The sequence below is a fragment of the Rhodamnia argentea genome, chromosome 10, assembly GCF_020921035.1.
Source record: "Rhodamnia argentea isolate NSW1041297 chromosome 10, ASM2092103v1, whole genome shotgun sequence".
NCBI lineage: Eukaryota > Viridiplantae > Streptophyta > Magnoliopsida > Myrtales > Myrtaceae > Rhodamnia > Rhodamnia argentea.
Window position 1 is genome coordinate 10,700,464 of NC_063159.1, and position 15,168 is coordinate 10,715,631.

The window sequence follows — 15,168 nt, forward strand, 5'->3', positions numbered from 1 at the left end:
AAACATTGGAAAATTGGAAAATAATTTTTCGAAAATAATATTCCTTTTAAGAAATTTGGAATCCTAATTATAACTGAATCCAAACCGCGTGTATAATGTCGCGCGGCATAAGAATTACGTGTTAGGTGTTACTATAGTCTATAGAAGGCGATGATTAAGTATTAGTGCGGACGCTCAAGTAAAGTATTGCAATGCCATATATCATTTAACCTTTTTCATCCCGCACGGGTCACGACGGGCCATGCATCATTTGACTTAGGTGACATATGCGATTCCCATGAAAGTTAGTGTGGACAAAATGCTCTTTGATGCCCTTTTTCTCTCTGTTGGTGGAAAAATCTCACCTAAAAAGACAATAACAACATTTCCCACAAGGAGGATTAACATGATTGCGATTTGGTTCATATGTCACGGTCGGAATAATAATGGTGTTTCATTGCTGTAATAATATGAATAAGAAACGATAACAAATAAAGCTCAAGAAGTTGGGGGTCCCAAAATGATTAAAGCTATCCCAAGATTCACTGATTTCCGAAAATAAAACATGTCCCACTAGCTAAAATCAGTGATCAAGATGCATTAACAAAAAGTTGATTTGGCTTTTCGTGCCACCTGTCGTATCCCCAAGAGTTCTTTTTTTTTTTTTTTTGTTTAAGAAAATTTCATCTCACGTGAAGGAGAGGCACATAACTTCAAGATAAAAATGCAAATCAAACAAAACGAGTAAATCTGAAAGATAATCAACATGGTAGAGCTTATAGAGACTCGCTCATTTCACAAAGACGGATCTGCCATAATATCAAAGTACAACTGCCGGCTGATCGCCGAATCTCGCATTAACATTATTGATGAGCACATGTCAAGATACCTCTCCAGTGGCTACGACTTTACCAAGAGGTGGTGCCCGCCTAGATTCAGCATCTCAATAGCATCACCGTATAAAGATAAGAATAATACCAATAGCTTGAAACAGCACACTGTTTTGGCACTTAGATGGGCTAAGATCCAGGATCCAATCCCGAGAGAAGCAAACTATGAATGAAATCCAAATCAAATCCTTGCTGATTTGGGCCCTTCTGGCTTGCCAGGGTCCAGGATCAATCCTCCATTGATTTGGGCTGACCTTCTATTGAGGACGATGATCGTGTTGGTTCGGGAACAAGGAAGGGAAGCGCCTCTAAGATGAGCAATATAGCTGATGATGGCCAACTCAAAGTACTATGAATGACATTACTCCAAATATCCCTGAAAGTCTGTGCAACTCAAGAAACAAACAACAGAAAGATCCCCGTTCTTTTTAATCCAATTGCAGATCAGACAATTTGGTCACGAGAACATTTCTGCCTTTCCTGTTCGACCCAATATCAAAACGTTAACGAAATTATTTTTAGCTAAACGGATCAAAGAATGCCGTGATTTAACTCGACATAACAAGAATTAGAAGGATTATATTGCATAGAACTTCTTCAAAGGCCAGAAGTGAACGGGACTCCGGTTGCAGGCAACCATGATTGTCCCGCTAAAAAGTTGGCGACGGTGAATTTTGAGGCTTCACTGGAGCTCGTTATGACCCGGTAGCCTGACCACTTCACACGCCCACTTGTCGAGGCAGCTGGGCCTACGTTCTTATATTCTCCATAGTACAACGTGCTTAGTGCAAAATTGCCATCCCATTCTAGCCAACCAGCCGGATCAATTAGTGTATCAAGGTAAGTTTGCAGATACACGGTACGTGAGTATTGTTTCCATGGCCGACCCAAGAATGATTTGAATGAGCTAAGCACCGGTTGTAGATCGGGAGAGGCCATGACCCTAGAATTGTGGATTGAGATCCCCGTGTTTTGATTCGGGTCCGTCCGACCTTGGGCCGTAATCACGTTCTTCTGGCCACTCATAGGCCTTCGTGCGTAGATCATGCAATTCTGGAGAACCACGGCCGCGTTTCCAAAGATGAAGTCCACCGTGCCGTAGATGTAGCATTCTTTGTAGAACTGGCGTTCGGAGTGGACATAGAGAGTGTCCTGGTACCCTTCGAATCCACAGCGGTAGAACACAGAGAGGTCGGAACCGGATCGGAGAGCCACTGCTTGGTGGTTTTGCGGACCTGCAGTGTTGCGGAATGTGACTCCCCGCGCAATGAATCCATCACCCGTAACAGCTGCAATTCCAAAACAAGTATTAGATGGTGCATGAATAAACTATCTTTGCACTTACCCTTACCAAAAAAAAAAAAACTATCTTTGCACTTACTGCCTTACTGGTCAATGCATGCTTTATTTTTTTTGAACTTTTTGGCATTTGCTCAACTGGAGAACGTAAATATATACATACATATCTTGTGCATACTAATAAACTTTGTCGAACGTTGATGAAGAATATCAGATCATGCAAAAACCTATTTTACTGCTGTGATATGGGAGTGCAAACTCACCGACGGTGGCCGAGTTGAAGGTGGTGGAGCCCCCGCCGACACTCCGGCTGCCAGTGATGATGGTATATCTCAGTCCATCGCCGACCATCATTATATTATCGAGCCCACTCCCTATTTCAAGATTCTCCTGATAAACTCCTCTCTTCACGTAAATCACGAACCTCTTGCTTCCGCTCCTCTTTGCCGCTGCGTCGAGCGCCTGCTTTATTGTCCGGAAATTCCCTGAGCCGTCCTGAGCCACCGTGACGTCTGGGGTTGGGGAAGCCAACTGCAGGAGTCGCCTATCACCCCCAGTGACCCAACTGGGAAACCCTTGCCCCTCGTTTTGTGTAGTGTCTTGCGTGACCGGGGAGGAGGCCTTATTACTATTCAAGGCCAAAGCGTTGCTTATGAGCTTGGTGACATTGCTGTTGTACATGAGCTGGAACACGTAGTCCGCGACGCCGAGCTCCCCGAAACCAGTCCGACAGGTCTCGAGGTTCGTCAGCGCAGCGCTGAGCCAGGTCTGCCGGTCCGAGTCAGTGCAGTTGGCGGCGGTACGGTTGAGGCGGTGGATGGTCTCCTGATAGAGCTTCAAGCAGTCGGCCCACGCGGCCCGTTCGTTGTGGTTGCGGCACTTCACGCCGAGCCACTTGTTGTGGCTCTGTGCCTGGAGGGCACGGTCCATGGCCAGCTCGATGGCCATCTTCCCGAACTCGGACGCGTGCTCTGGCACGAAGCGCTGCGGAGCATCTTGCATGAAGTACTTGCACTGTTCCGGATAAGGAGTCTTGTTGCACCAACTTGTGGAAACAATGGCCAAGCCGGAGGAAATGAATGACAAGAAGAAAACCGAAAAGAACGTCAGGGCGAGCTTCGCCATAACCATTGACGAGCTGGTTGTGATTCTTGGAAGTTCAATGAGATTTTGGAGGTTTGTTGCTGCAGCAGAGGGGCCCTGTTTATATAGGGCAAAGAAAGGTCGAGGAGGATGATAGATGAGAGAGTAGTGATTGACAGATTGGCTCGAAGACCGACGAACGCCGAACGCGGCAATGGGTTGGTATTGCCGTACTGGTAATAGAATGCCTGCTGGATCTAAATATTTGACCGGGGACTTCATCGCACCGGCGTTTACATTTTTATGCGTTTCTTGAGGAAGGTCAAGTATTTATGATGATGATAATGGTTCGAACATGTCAGTAAGATATCAACAAAGTCGAGGAGGGATGATGAATTGCGGTAGAAAGTGGCCTCGCTTGGCAAGATTCTTCTGTCATCGACGTGGAGGCTGCAAGAATAGCGGAAGAATCGTCGCGATGGTTTACATGTCCGTACCTTTGAATGTCCGGTTCGCTCCGGAAAGTACAAGGAAATCTCGTCCTTACAGGAGAAAAAAAAAAAAAGAACACTTGACAAGTTAGATGGATAAGTAGAATAATAAATCATGTTCTGCATCTAATTACCGTAACAAATTAATTAGAGTATATTATTTTCAATGACGATAATTGCACAAGCATAAATGTTTGTTGATAATGAAAATACTTTTATTGATCTAATTTTTAAGCGATTTATTCAGATAATTTAATATATACTCTTTTAGAGGTGAGAAGTATTGATCCACTGAAATAATAGATAGGATATCGACGCTTATATGCACGTTAAAGTTATTTAAGATATGATGTGTTATTTTCACTTCTCCATGTGCACACATGCCAATTATCTACCGTCATTGGCAGAAATTGTTCGTTTCGTTCAATAGCGAACACAGTCAAAACTCTAGATAAGTATCATCTTCGTTCGACTGTTATGTAAACATGGCATTGAGCTAGTATGGTTGTAAATTGTAAACGCTCAAAATGCACGAAAAGCGGCTAATATTTTTATCATAAGACCCTCATCAACGTTATCAATCTTATGTACCTGATAGAGAGAATATTACGTGCAACTGTGATGCCACGTCACACTCGCACAAACTCACTCAGCGAGTAATATGTGTCGTTCGCGAGTCCACCTGTTAGAAAAATAAGAGAAACTCTTGCCCCTCTCTTTTCTCTCTTCATGGTCTCTCTCTTCCTCCGCTCGACTCCTTTCCCCTTCTTCGGTCTCGAGCCCGAGCCACTGCCATTGCCGGCCATGGTGAAGAGCACGCTCGAAGTCTCTGGCAACGGGCTTGCCGCCGATGCATTCCCGTCCCTTTGTGCGCCTCACGGTGGGGAACCTTGCGATGAAGATTCCCGTCACTGCCAAGCTTGCCCGCTCCGCTATTTATCTGCTGTCCTCTCCCTACTTTTGTAAGATTAAGCTCAAGAGCTCCCCTCTCCAGATTGTTAGCGGTCTGCCCTAGGAACTAATCAAGATCGATACTCTAACATTAGTTGTGGATTAAGTTGTGTTGAAAAACGACTTTCCCTATACTTAGGTAGTCATAATGTGTTGTTAGACCGCTTATGACTTGTGGGTAAAAAAGGATTTTGAGCACACTTCTAATGTTTAGTGAACCTACTGAGTTGCATATAATAGCGAACCGAGTTCATATTTTCTCTGCGCCTTGATCTACTTAAGAAGTAGATTTTAATTTATTTTCTTATTCTAAATATCTATGCGATGGTGCATGTTATGAGATAACGATTAAACGCACGATTAGAGATAGACGGTTTGGCGGGTCTGAATTGCCCCGCCCCACTTTCTTTGTTATGCATAAATATTGATATTGTATATAGACAGAGAAAAAACCTAAAGACGCTTGACGTAGAATCAAGAAAGTCTTATTCCGAAGGAGAAAAAAGAGAGGAAAGGATAGAGAATCGTTCTCTGTTCTTAGATCTTTGAGAGAGTCTCAAAGAGCAAAGACAATCAAGCAAGAGGAGCTTCAAGATCTGTAAGCTAACAATTGGATCGTTGGAAACTTCAAGACGTGTGTGTGGATACCCGTAAAGACGCAACAATTGGGGCTCTAATTCAGATACAACCGATTGTCAATTTATCTTCGATCCGCAAAAGGTACGTCTTGAATACCTATTGATTTCAATATATGCATGGATCCTATTTAGGATTTTGATTTATAAATATATTTCGCTGCGTTTACCAATCCCGAAACCCCTTCATAGACCGCCGTCGTCCCCTATCTCCCTCCCGATGCAACCAACCTCCCCGACGAGGTTTAGAGGCACCAAGACCTTCCTGAGCAGTTTCCTAGACCTGACATTGCAAGTGATGCGTGCTTGGCTGATTGATTCTATCAGTGTTCTCACATCAAGAAGTCGTCCCCCGCCTACCCGTGTACACGGAGACCTTCAGGCAAACCTTGCTAGAGAAAATGAACTTCCTGGTGAGCCTGTCTCGGTCAGACTTGCTGAGGTGGAAGGTGGCGCCGCCACCGCCTCCTCCAAGAGGAGACACGGCTCATCGAGTGGGGGAGGGTGGGTTGCCTCGGACGAGAGATAGGCTCGGGCTCGAGGTTGGAGAAGGAAAAAGAGGTTAGACAGAGGCGCGCGCGCGAGAGAGACCGTAGAGGGAGAGGAGTCAGTTTATTTTTATTTTTTTATAGGTGGGCCCGCGAGCAACATGTTTCGCTTGCTTAGTGGGCCCACGAGTGACACGTGTTGCTCGCGGAATGGGCTTGGACATCTGTGACGTGGCATCATAGTTGCACATAATATTTTCTCGTACTTGATTTTTTTTTCAAATTATGGAAGTGGATGGGTCTATTTAAATTTAGTAAAGCCCTTTTGGGGTGCAAGCCCCCGATCCGATCTTGGTCAATGTTTTTGACATGCACATGTTTCCAAAACCAAACTTGTTATATCTCTCATACCTTTTTATAAGTATCATGACTTAAAATTGTTGACAGGGAAAATTATTTAAAAAATCTTAAACTTATTGCATTTTGGCCATTTTAGTCCTAAACCTTATAATTTTATCAAGTGAGTTCTAACCCTTTTGATAATTTACCATGTATGGAAATTGCTAACATGAATTCCATTTGTCCTGCATTGCACAATCGACTCTCACGTGAAATTTATACGAATTTTTTTTATCAATATATTTATTTATTTTTGTTAAGTATTAATAGTGAGCCGCAGGCTACCGTCCGAGGCCCGACAACCCCCGCTAGCTACTAGGTGAGGGTGTGCGGGAACTCGCCGATAGCCGGCAAGGGTTGTGGCCCTCACTCATGGCTGGCGAGGTCCGCTAGCCTTGCCATCTACCGATAGGGGCTTCAAGGCCAACGAGGGCTTGCAGGCCTTCGTTTAATGGCCGCCAGGGGCCACCAAACCTTAAAAAAAAAAAGCTAAAAATTAATTAAAAAAATTAAAATTAAAAAAATTCACAGGTCATCATTAATAGTGCCACTTAGGATGGCCCAAGTCCACTTCAACGATTTTCGGCCAAGATTGGCTAGAAAAATTACACCGATAAATTGTGAAAATGTTCAAAATTCAATTGACACAATTAAAAAACTTATGATTAAATTGATCAAAGTACAGTAAGTTAAAAAAAATTGGATAATTTTTCCATTGCCGATAACATCGTCGTGTCACCAATCCCTTTTGCTTTACCCCTTTGAACGCACAGTATCGTGCTAATCAAGCCACATTACATTAATAGAAAGATTAGGGAGATTCTTTCATGCATCAAAAGTCGCATGCCAGCTAAGAAAGGGATCCATCCACGGATTACTTTTGCTCTCGTTTGACTTTTCCAAGCAGTTGACTTTGGACTTTCGGCGCCTACGCGTATTGGCCCCGTTAATCACAAAGAAACGTGCACCCAAATTCCAAGTATTCTTCCAATCAACGGTCCGCGTACAGCCATTATTCTTCATATTTTGTTTTGACAATTTTGGCAATTATTGACGCAGCGAATTTTTCTACGAGCAAAGAGATCTTCAAGGTTGGACCTGGATTTTCTACTTTTGGGCGCTGTCTACTTTGAAAATAGAGAATATATGATCGATCAGAGGCAATTGGTTCAAATGATTAAAAGGGGAAAAAAGGAAGAAGACAAGATCAGATCCAGTCGGTAGTAATCAATGATACAATTCAACGATGCTATGGAGCAGTGGTCAGAAAATGATGTATGCTCAGATGGGAACTTGAGAATCGGAAAGATAAGCTAAACTAAACTAAGTATCGTCGCCTCCTCTTCCCACCAAACAAGTTCGACATTGAAGAAAAGCAATGGAGACTATCAATTGACAAAACATGTAGGTATGCTACTCATAGATATGTGTGAACTTACATATATTTTCTGGGGTGCTTATTACAGTACACTAGGAAGAGATGATAGATGAAGTGAGAGATTTGTGTTAAAGCATAAATTGATGATTTGATGATTCAGGGCCAACAACCTCTAAATTGATAAATTAGAACTCGATATTACGAGGAAAAAGGAATTCGTTGTCGACCGTTTGTATCACGTGGCATGCCGACATGATATCACAATTGATAAAGCGAAGAACAATGCACCCATTTGACTGAGTTAAACACATGCAACTTAAGAATGAGAGGATATAGTCGATGTGATTGATAGTTCATGTATTTGGATGATATGTGACAAAAAATGCCTTCTCATGTACGATATGGGTAGTGCATTTATATTAGGTAAGGATAATGACATAAATGATCCCCGAACTTTTAACCAAATGTGCAATGTGGTCCTTGAACTTCTAATTTGTCAAATGCGGTATCTAAACTTTATCCCAATGTGCAACATGGATCTTAAACTTTTGGTACATGTTCAACTTAGTCCCCGAACTATATGAAAATGTCCAATTTGCGGGGGTTAAGTTGAACATTACCAAAAGTTCATAAACGAAGTTGAACATGCACCAAAAGTCTAGGGACTATATCGTACAAAATGTTTCGGGATCACATTGCACATGAGGATACATTTTAGGAAGCACATTGAACAAATTAAAAATTCAAAGACCATAATAATCATTTTTGTCATTTTCCCTTCACATTATTGTTGTTATGCTTAATGGGCCTTGTGGCCGACCCCAGCAGGTGTGGGATATGCACAGGTCTCGTGGGCCATTTGCTTTGTGGTTTTCTTGCAAATAGTTCGTGCTGGAAAACTTGTTCTTCCATGGACCCGCATAATTTGTGATGGAGATGATATTTGTCCATGTAGACTACAGACCATGTAATAACTTCTCGCCTAACATTTAATCTTAAACAAGAAGCAAATGTCTATCAGTTACAGTAATCGCCCCAAAGGTACATTAATTTACATGTGCAATAATGAATAAATAAATTAATATTGCTACTCTCAAAATCAAGACACTATACAGAAAAAATAACCATAGAGAAGAATTATATTTTAAAACAAGTTTACAATGAGAAGGCATCCATCAAAGACCTGGGGTAAATGGAAGGCCTGTTGCTGGTAACCACGACTGGCCGGCAATGAGGCGGCTCACGGTGAACTGGGACGCTACGTTCGCGCTCGTTATGACATGATAACCCGGCCATCGAACCCTATATCTCGTGGAAGATGCAGGTCCAAAGTTCTGGTACTCTCCGTAATAAACCGTGCTCTGTGCAAAATTAGAATCGCCCCACGAGCACCAGCCCACCGGGCTCACCAAAGACCCCAAGTAGGTTTTTAGGTAGACGGTCCGAGAGTATTGCTGCCACGGTCGGCCCAAGTACGTTTTGAACGCACGGACCACCGGAAGAAGGTCCGGTGCGGCCAAAACCCGTGAGTTCTGTATCACAATCCCCGTGTTCTGGTACCGGTCATTTCGGCCATGCGCGGTGATCACGTTTGCTTGGCCCTTCAGCGGCCTTCGAGCGTAGATCATGCAGTTCTGAAATACGACCGCCGCGTTCCCGAATATGAAGTCTATGGTGCCATAAATGTAGCAGTCGTGATAGAACTGTCGCTGAGAGTGGACGAAGAGCGTGTCTTGGTATCCTTGGATGGCGCAGCGGTAGAAAATGGCGAGATCCGAGGCTGATCGGAGCGCCACGGCCTGTCCCCTCAGCGGTCCTGCCGTGTTGCTAAATGTGATGTCGCGAGCGATGAAGTGAAGGCCATCTATTCCTGGGAGACACGTTTGAAAAACATTGACACATACTTCAATCGGGTTTTCTTTATCTTAAGAACGTTAATCGATGAAACCAGATATGATTATGTGAAACACTTGACAAGATTCTAATCCAAGGAACATGTACTTTGCGTAGGTCAGAGGGGACCAGCTGTGTACGACCATTGTCGCGAAATGCACGTCTATTCCTACTCATTCGATGTCCATAATCGCAGGAGGTCGCTTAATTTTCAAGTTTCTATGGTGAAATCGCAAAGAAGTTCGTGAGTTTAGCTTCCGTCATTAATGACAACATCAATTCCATACCACAAAATTGGTGCATACGTTACGTACCAGCAGTGGCAGAGCTGTAGGTGGTGAAACCTCCTCCGACGCTCCTACTACTCGTAATAATGGTATTTCTCATACTATCGCCCACCAGCATAATATTGTTGTTGTTAATCCCAACCTCTATGTTCTCTCTGTAAACTCCTTTCTTCACGTAAATTATGAACCTCGAGCTCATTGACCTCTGCTTGGCCACCGCGTCGATCGCCGCTTGGACAGTCCGGAAGTTCCCCGAGCCGTCCTTAGCCACCACAAGGTTCGCCCTCGCAGCCAGCAATGTTGACTGAAGCAGCTTCCTCTCGTCATCGGTAACCCAGCTTGGGAACTCCTCGTACTCGGTCTCAGGCCGCTCCGATCCGAGCAATCCCTCGTTGGCGGCCAAGCTGTTGCTAAGGAGCTGCGACAGGTTGGCGGATGAGGCAGGCATCACGAGGGAGTCCGAGACGTTCAGGTCCTGTGACCCGAGCCGGCAGGTCTCGATGTTGGTGAGGGCAGTGCTGAGCCAGGTCTGGACGTCGAAGTCGGTGCAGGTCCGGTTCAACCCGAGGAGGCCCTGAAGAGTCCGGTTCAGCTGGAGGAGAGTGTTGTCGTAGAGCTTCAGGCAGTCCACCCAGACGGTGCGCTGGCGGTGGTCGACCAAATCGGATCGGAGATGGAGGATTTGCTTATAAGCCTTGAGGGCACGTTGCATGGCCAGGTCGACGGCCATTTTCCGAAAACCAGATCTTTGCATGGACGAGTTGAAGTGGTTGTCGCGGGCGTGGAGCACGAAATACTTGCACGGCTGAGGATGCGGTGTTGTGTCGCACCACCAGTCGATGTCGCCGGCCGTGACATTATTATGACCCTCCTCAGGTGGTTGAGAGCATGATGTGGCGAATGGTGTTGAAGCAAAGAAGACGAAGACGAGGAGGGGGAGGTGGGTCGCACGAATGAGTGCCATGTGTCGTGTGTATCCTATGTTTTTTCGTCTGTCGGTTTGATTGGATCGAGAGAGATGTGCTGAAAAAGAGGGTCGTTATTTGGTGGAGGAGGTTTCTTTAAGTAGGGTTTGGGGATCAGAGTGTGAGCGGGGTTATCATAGGCTGACCTGTTCGACAAAACATGGAGGATGGCACAGTTAATAAGTTGCGATTGCAAGATAATCGCCGGGAGATCGATCGATCGATCGCCAATGATGCCTTTCTTTACTTAGTTACGTTACTGTGTGTTTGTGTATAACCCATTAACCTGTTGCTTCAGTCATAGCCAATTGAGAGAGAGGGAGGGAGATTCATGCAGATATACTCTAATTACGCAGAATGTCAAACACGTCTCTTTATTTTCTGGAGTCCAATATCAAATATGACCTTACCACTTAGGGGAGAGCTTACATTATAAGTAATGCTTAATAACTTCTTCTTCGTCTCTTTTTTTTAAAATCATAGCGTTTCAATAGCAGAGTCCTGAACATTGATTTAGCTTAGCATATCGAAAAGTCGTGAATAAAAGCATTTACTCTTTAGGTTCCTTAATCACAGTATTAGGTCTATTATCTTCATGATTTGGTGAATATCTCTTCAAGTGCGAAATCTCCATGCACAACACATTTGGTAAAAAACTAGAATATGGAGTTAACGCAAAAAAATATCTTCGCTTAGATATATATACATAGCTTAAGCTTGAAGCTGTCGCGTACGCGACACATATACCAACTGTTAAATCTTCTTTTCTTGGGCGGGGAAATTACAAACATAATGACATATAATGCAAGCAAAATCCAGAATTCCTATGCATTGCAGGCGGCGTCGCCTTTATTTGGCCTCAAGCAACATGTTCCGTACATAAGCAATGGTCCGAGTAGGATTAGTGGTGAAGCATATGATGGATTATGCGAGGAAGTAAGCAACAGTACCTTGAAAGGGAGAGGTCCGGTGACCCATCAGCCCCCTGCAATGTCGGGTTCCCCATGTGACTCGTATTTTGAATGCTACGCAAACCCATCCTTCGCTTCGTTCCATGATAGAGCTCAATGAGTTGCAACATCTTGCTAATGTTTGAGCTGATTCTCACCAAGTTCTTAGATCCAATTCAATCCCGATGTCGGGCTCCGTCTTAAGAAAATTATTATTTCCTTCAGTAGAGTCGAGCAGAGATGCAAAAACATGGAATTTTTCCCTTTGTACAATTGTTAACACCTGTGAATGGCCAAAAATAGGCATTGGCCATAGGGGCGATCGGTTCCAAAATGGGTGGTTCCCACGACAATCGGTCCGGTTCTCGGTTCCAAGGAAGGAACCATACCGACCGGACTGATGCACACCACTAATTAATCATTTCGAGATAGACATTGGTTTTGTGAGTCATTGACCATATTAAGCAAGATAAAAAATTTATTATTATAAGATATCATCCTGCCAAATTGAGATTAGCATAAATTTTGCTGATGGGAGGTTTGACTTTGCAAGATTGACATTGGCCGATGGATGGATGGTATTGGAGAGGGCAAGGAAAATTGGTACGTTAGAAGCGAATGGATATACGTGGCGAATTGGTTGGTGTGGATTCGAAATAGAAACCTATTTCAAGAATTTGATGCCAGTGACGTCAAAAACGAACGAAAAAACACGTCCACATGGGGGCACATTTTGAACGTGGTAAAACAATTCTTACTATGTGGAATTGAGATCCTAGAGTGCTGAGAATAGAATGGCATGGGCACAAGAGATAGGGAAGGCTTCAAGTGACTTTATAGAAGAGCAAGTAACGATGGGTTACGTGTATGACTACATGTTTCATTTGATGAATGAATATGCCAAGCTTCTTAGGTCCCAGAAGGAGCAGTGGAGGTCTGCTCTGACCTCGTGGCTTGCCCCGCAAATTGGGTGGTGGAGAGGGACTTGCCTTGCAAAACATAGGAACACTCTCACTTTGGGAATGAATATGAGGGACGTGGCAGATTAGGCCTCTCTCCATGAGCCCCGCCATGGTTCACAATACTATGAAATGGGAAAAAAAATGTAAATCTTGTATTTTCTACCACGATTTTCTGTGTCTATCATTTCATAGTTATGAAAAAAGAAGTAGAAATTCCACTGTAACCAATCCTTATTATAGCATGCTGGCACTACGATAAGACAACTGAAAGGCTCGAAAGCAATAGAAATGTCTCATTATGATTTTATAATCTCTAGGAGATTTCATCTCAGTGATTAAATCACATAACGATCAAACAGTGTGTTCAGAATATGCCCACGACAAAACAATTCATCTTCTTCATGTCTCTTCCTTCCTTGTTGACCCTTTCAATGGCTTCTACACTAAGTTTTCCTCTTTCAATTGTAGGCTTTATATCCTCTGTACACATCAAATTGGGATCTAGAATGTAGGAAATCTTCAAGGTAGTGAGAAGAAACACCATCTTGTCCCTTAAAATAGAATCCATTAGGTTGCATTTCAAATAGATTAGGTTCGAAATGACTAGTAGATACGTTTTGAATATCTAGGAGATGGCATTTTCAATTTTGATTTTATTTGATATATTTTAGATAATCTTACAATCAACTTGAAGTATACAAAAAAACCAAGTTAATTAGGAGTTTTAGATGGAGTTAAGATAGGAATTTATCCAAATCTCATCTATAGCAATTTGTGGAATGGTTTAGGATTTAAATCAACCTTTTCTTTTAGAGAAAAGTGCAAAAACATAATAATAATTAGGTCACATTGTCCTTCGATTTAATTCATAATATATAAACTGCAAAAACTAGCATAGCATAGCATACATGTTATTTAGAATCCTAGTTTAATAGATAGATTAGGTGCATATATTCATAGCATTTTAATTGTAACATTTCATAACCAAAGAAAAACTCTAAAGAGTCATTGACACTGTATTCTCATTTCATGAAATAACATGCATGTACGTCATTTCATATTATTATTCCCTAAGTTAATATTACAAAGACACTCCATAGATTAATAGTGATCAATTATTGCTTCCATATGCACTCTAGGTTCTTAATGTTTTAGTCAATTTATTCATTACTTTCGTTATTGAGTGTTCACTGTTCAATAATGATCACACACTTGCATGATCATTTGGCTTATGTTTAAAATCAACCAAGATCGCTTGCAAAATATTTCCGAAAAGGAAAATGCTTTCCTAACGATCTGACAGTCTTGTCGGTTATTTTTTATCGTAGATCTATACATTATCACCGCGTATTTTGCATAAAGCACTCATTAATTGAAAAATCATAGGGTCAAAAATAATGACAATCTTGTCGATCTGTCAGCCTGGCTGCTTCATTTTGAAAATAAGGAGAAAAGGTATCGAAAAGACATTATTAATTGAGGATAATCAAGTCCTCGAATCTATTGAATCTCTGATTCATAGAAGTAGAGTATTCTCTTACACTTTACTTGGGTGTCTAGTCCACCCCAATTGATTATGGCGGACCCAAAAGGTAAGAAAATTGGATGTCAAATTGAGTACCAAGTTGTGATTGGTAGGGTTTGGGAGAGTCCATGCTAAACGCCCGCAATTACCTCGTGAGAGAAACCTTCATCCGTGTTTAGTAGTTAATTAGCTTTTGCATGGGTGGTTCATCTTTGGGAAGTATGTGCTTATGTATACTTTGCGGTAATCCGAGGTCATATTCTTTAAAATGCAAAGATGACAAATGATATCAATGCTACACATGACTTATGTATATCCAGGATGAAAGTAAGGATAGGTCCTATTCTATATTTGGCTCATGTTCATGGAAGGATAAGGCTGCATTAATAGTGATATAATCTCAATAAAAACATCCCTTGTGGAGATGGGATAAAGGATTAGGTGGATGGTCATGCTATAAGGTGGATGGCTATGATTTATCTTTCTTACTAAATTTGGCATTCGCTAGCTGTTACATTTCTTGTTTTGGTCGAACCTACCATTGCATTCCATTGTCTCATATTGTACAAAAAATCCAAAAGAAAGGTAGCTTATATATCTTCATAAAATTTTCCTAATGTAGTCTTTCACCCTATGAGCACGGCTTGAAAATTTGTATCCAGTTTGAGCTTGAAAAGGAAATTAAGCTGATTTTTTTTTCCTATTTTGAATAGGTTTCCTAGTTAGAGAAGGTCCCCTAAAAAAATGTTTCCCATTTTAAATCCAATTCTTGTATGTGTGTGTGTGTTATTATAGAAAAGTCTTCGCTATGAAGAGTATCCAAGAGGCAACTTCTTGTGAATTACACTCCCAAGCAATCTAAGAGTGTTGAAGCCAGTAAATCTTGTGGTAAGATTTGTGAATTCCTTCATGAGATTGAGGGATTAATTCATGAGAAATTATAAGGCTAAATATTGTGTGAGATTATTAGCGTTTAATTCGGGGCTGAGAAAT

The 15,168-nt window shown here is 42.3% G+C and overlaps 2 protein-coding genes across 2 annotated transcripts; both read right to left on the reverse strand.

Annotated features, from left to right (window-relative positions):
* Nucleotides 1-1,225: 1,225 nt before the first annotated feature.
* Nucleotides 1,226-3,360, reverse strand: LOC115742653 (pectinesterase-like). Its single transcript, XM_030677071.2, has 2 exons — nt 2,432-3,360; nt 1,226-2,158 (listed from the first exon to the last, which is right to left on the reverse strand). The coding sequence occupies exons 1-2, from the start codon at nt 3,297-3,299 to the stop codon at nt 1,467-1,469; spliced, it is 1,560 nt and encodes a 519-aa protein (XP_030532931.1). The 5' UTR covers nt 3,300-3,360; the 3' UTR covers nt 1,226-1,466.
* Nucleotides 3,361-8,726: 5,366 nt separating this feature from the next.
* Nucleotides 8,727-10,737, reverse strand: LOC115742708 (probable pectinesterase/pectinesterase inhibitor 60). The gene is made up of 2 exons (XM_030677150.2): nt 9,801-10,737; nt 8,727-9,463 (listed from the first exon to the last, which is right to left on the reverse strand). The coding sequence occupies exons 1-2, from the start codon at nt 10,735-10,737 to the stop codon at nt 8,769-8,771; spliced, it is 1,632 nt and encodes a 543-aa protein (XP_030533010.1). The 3' UTR covers nt 8,727-8,768.
* Nucleotides 10,738-15,168: the final 4,431 nt, after the last annotated feature.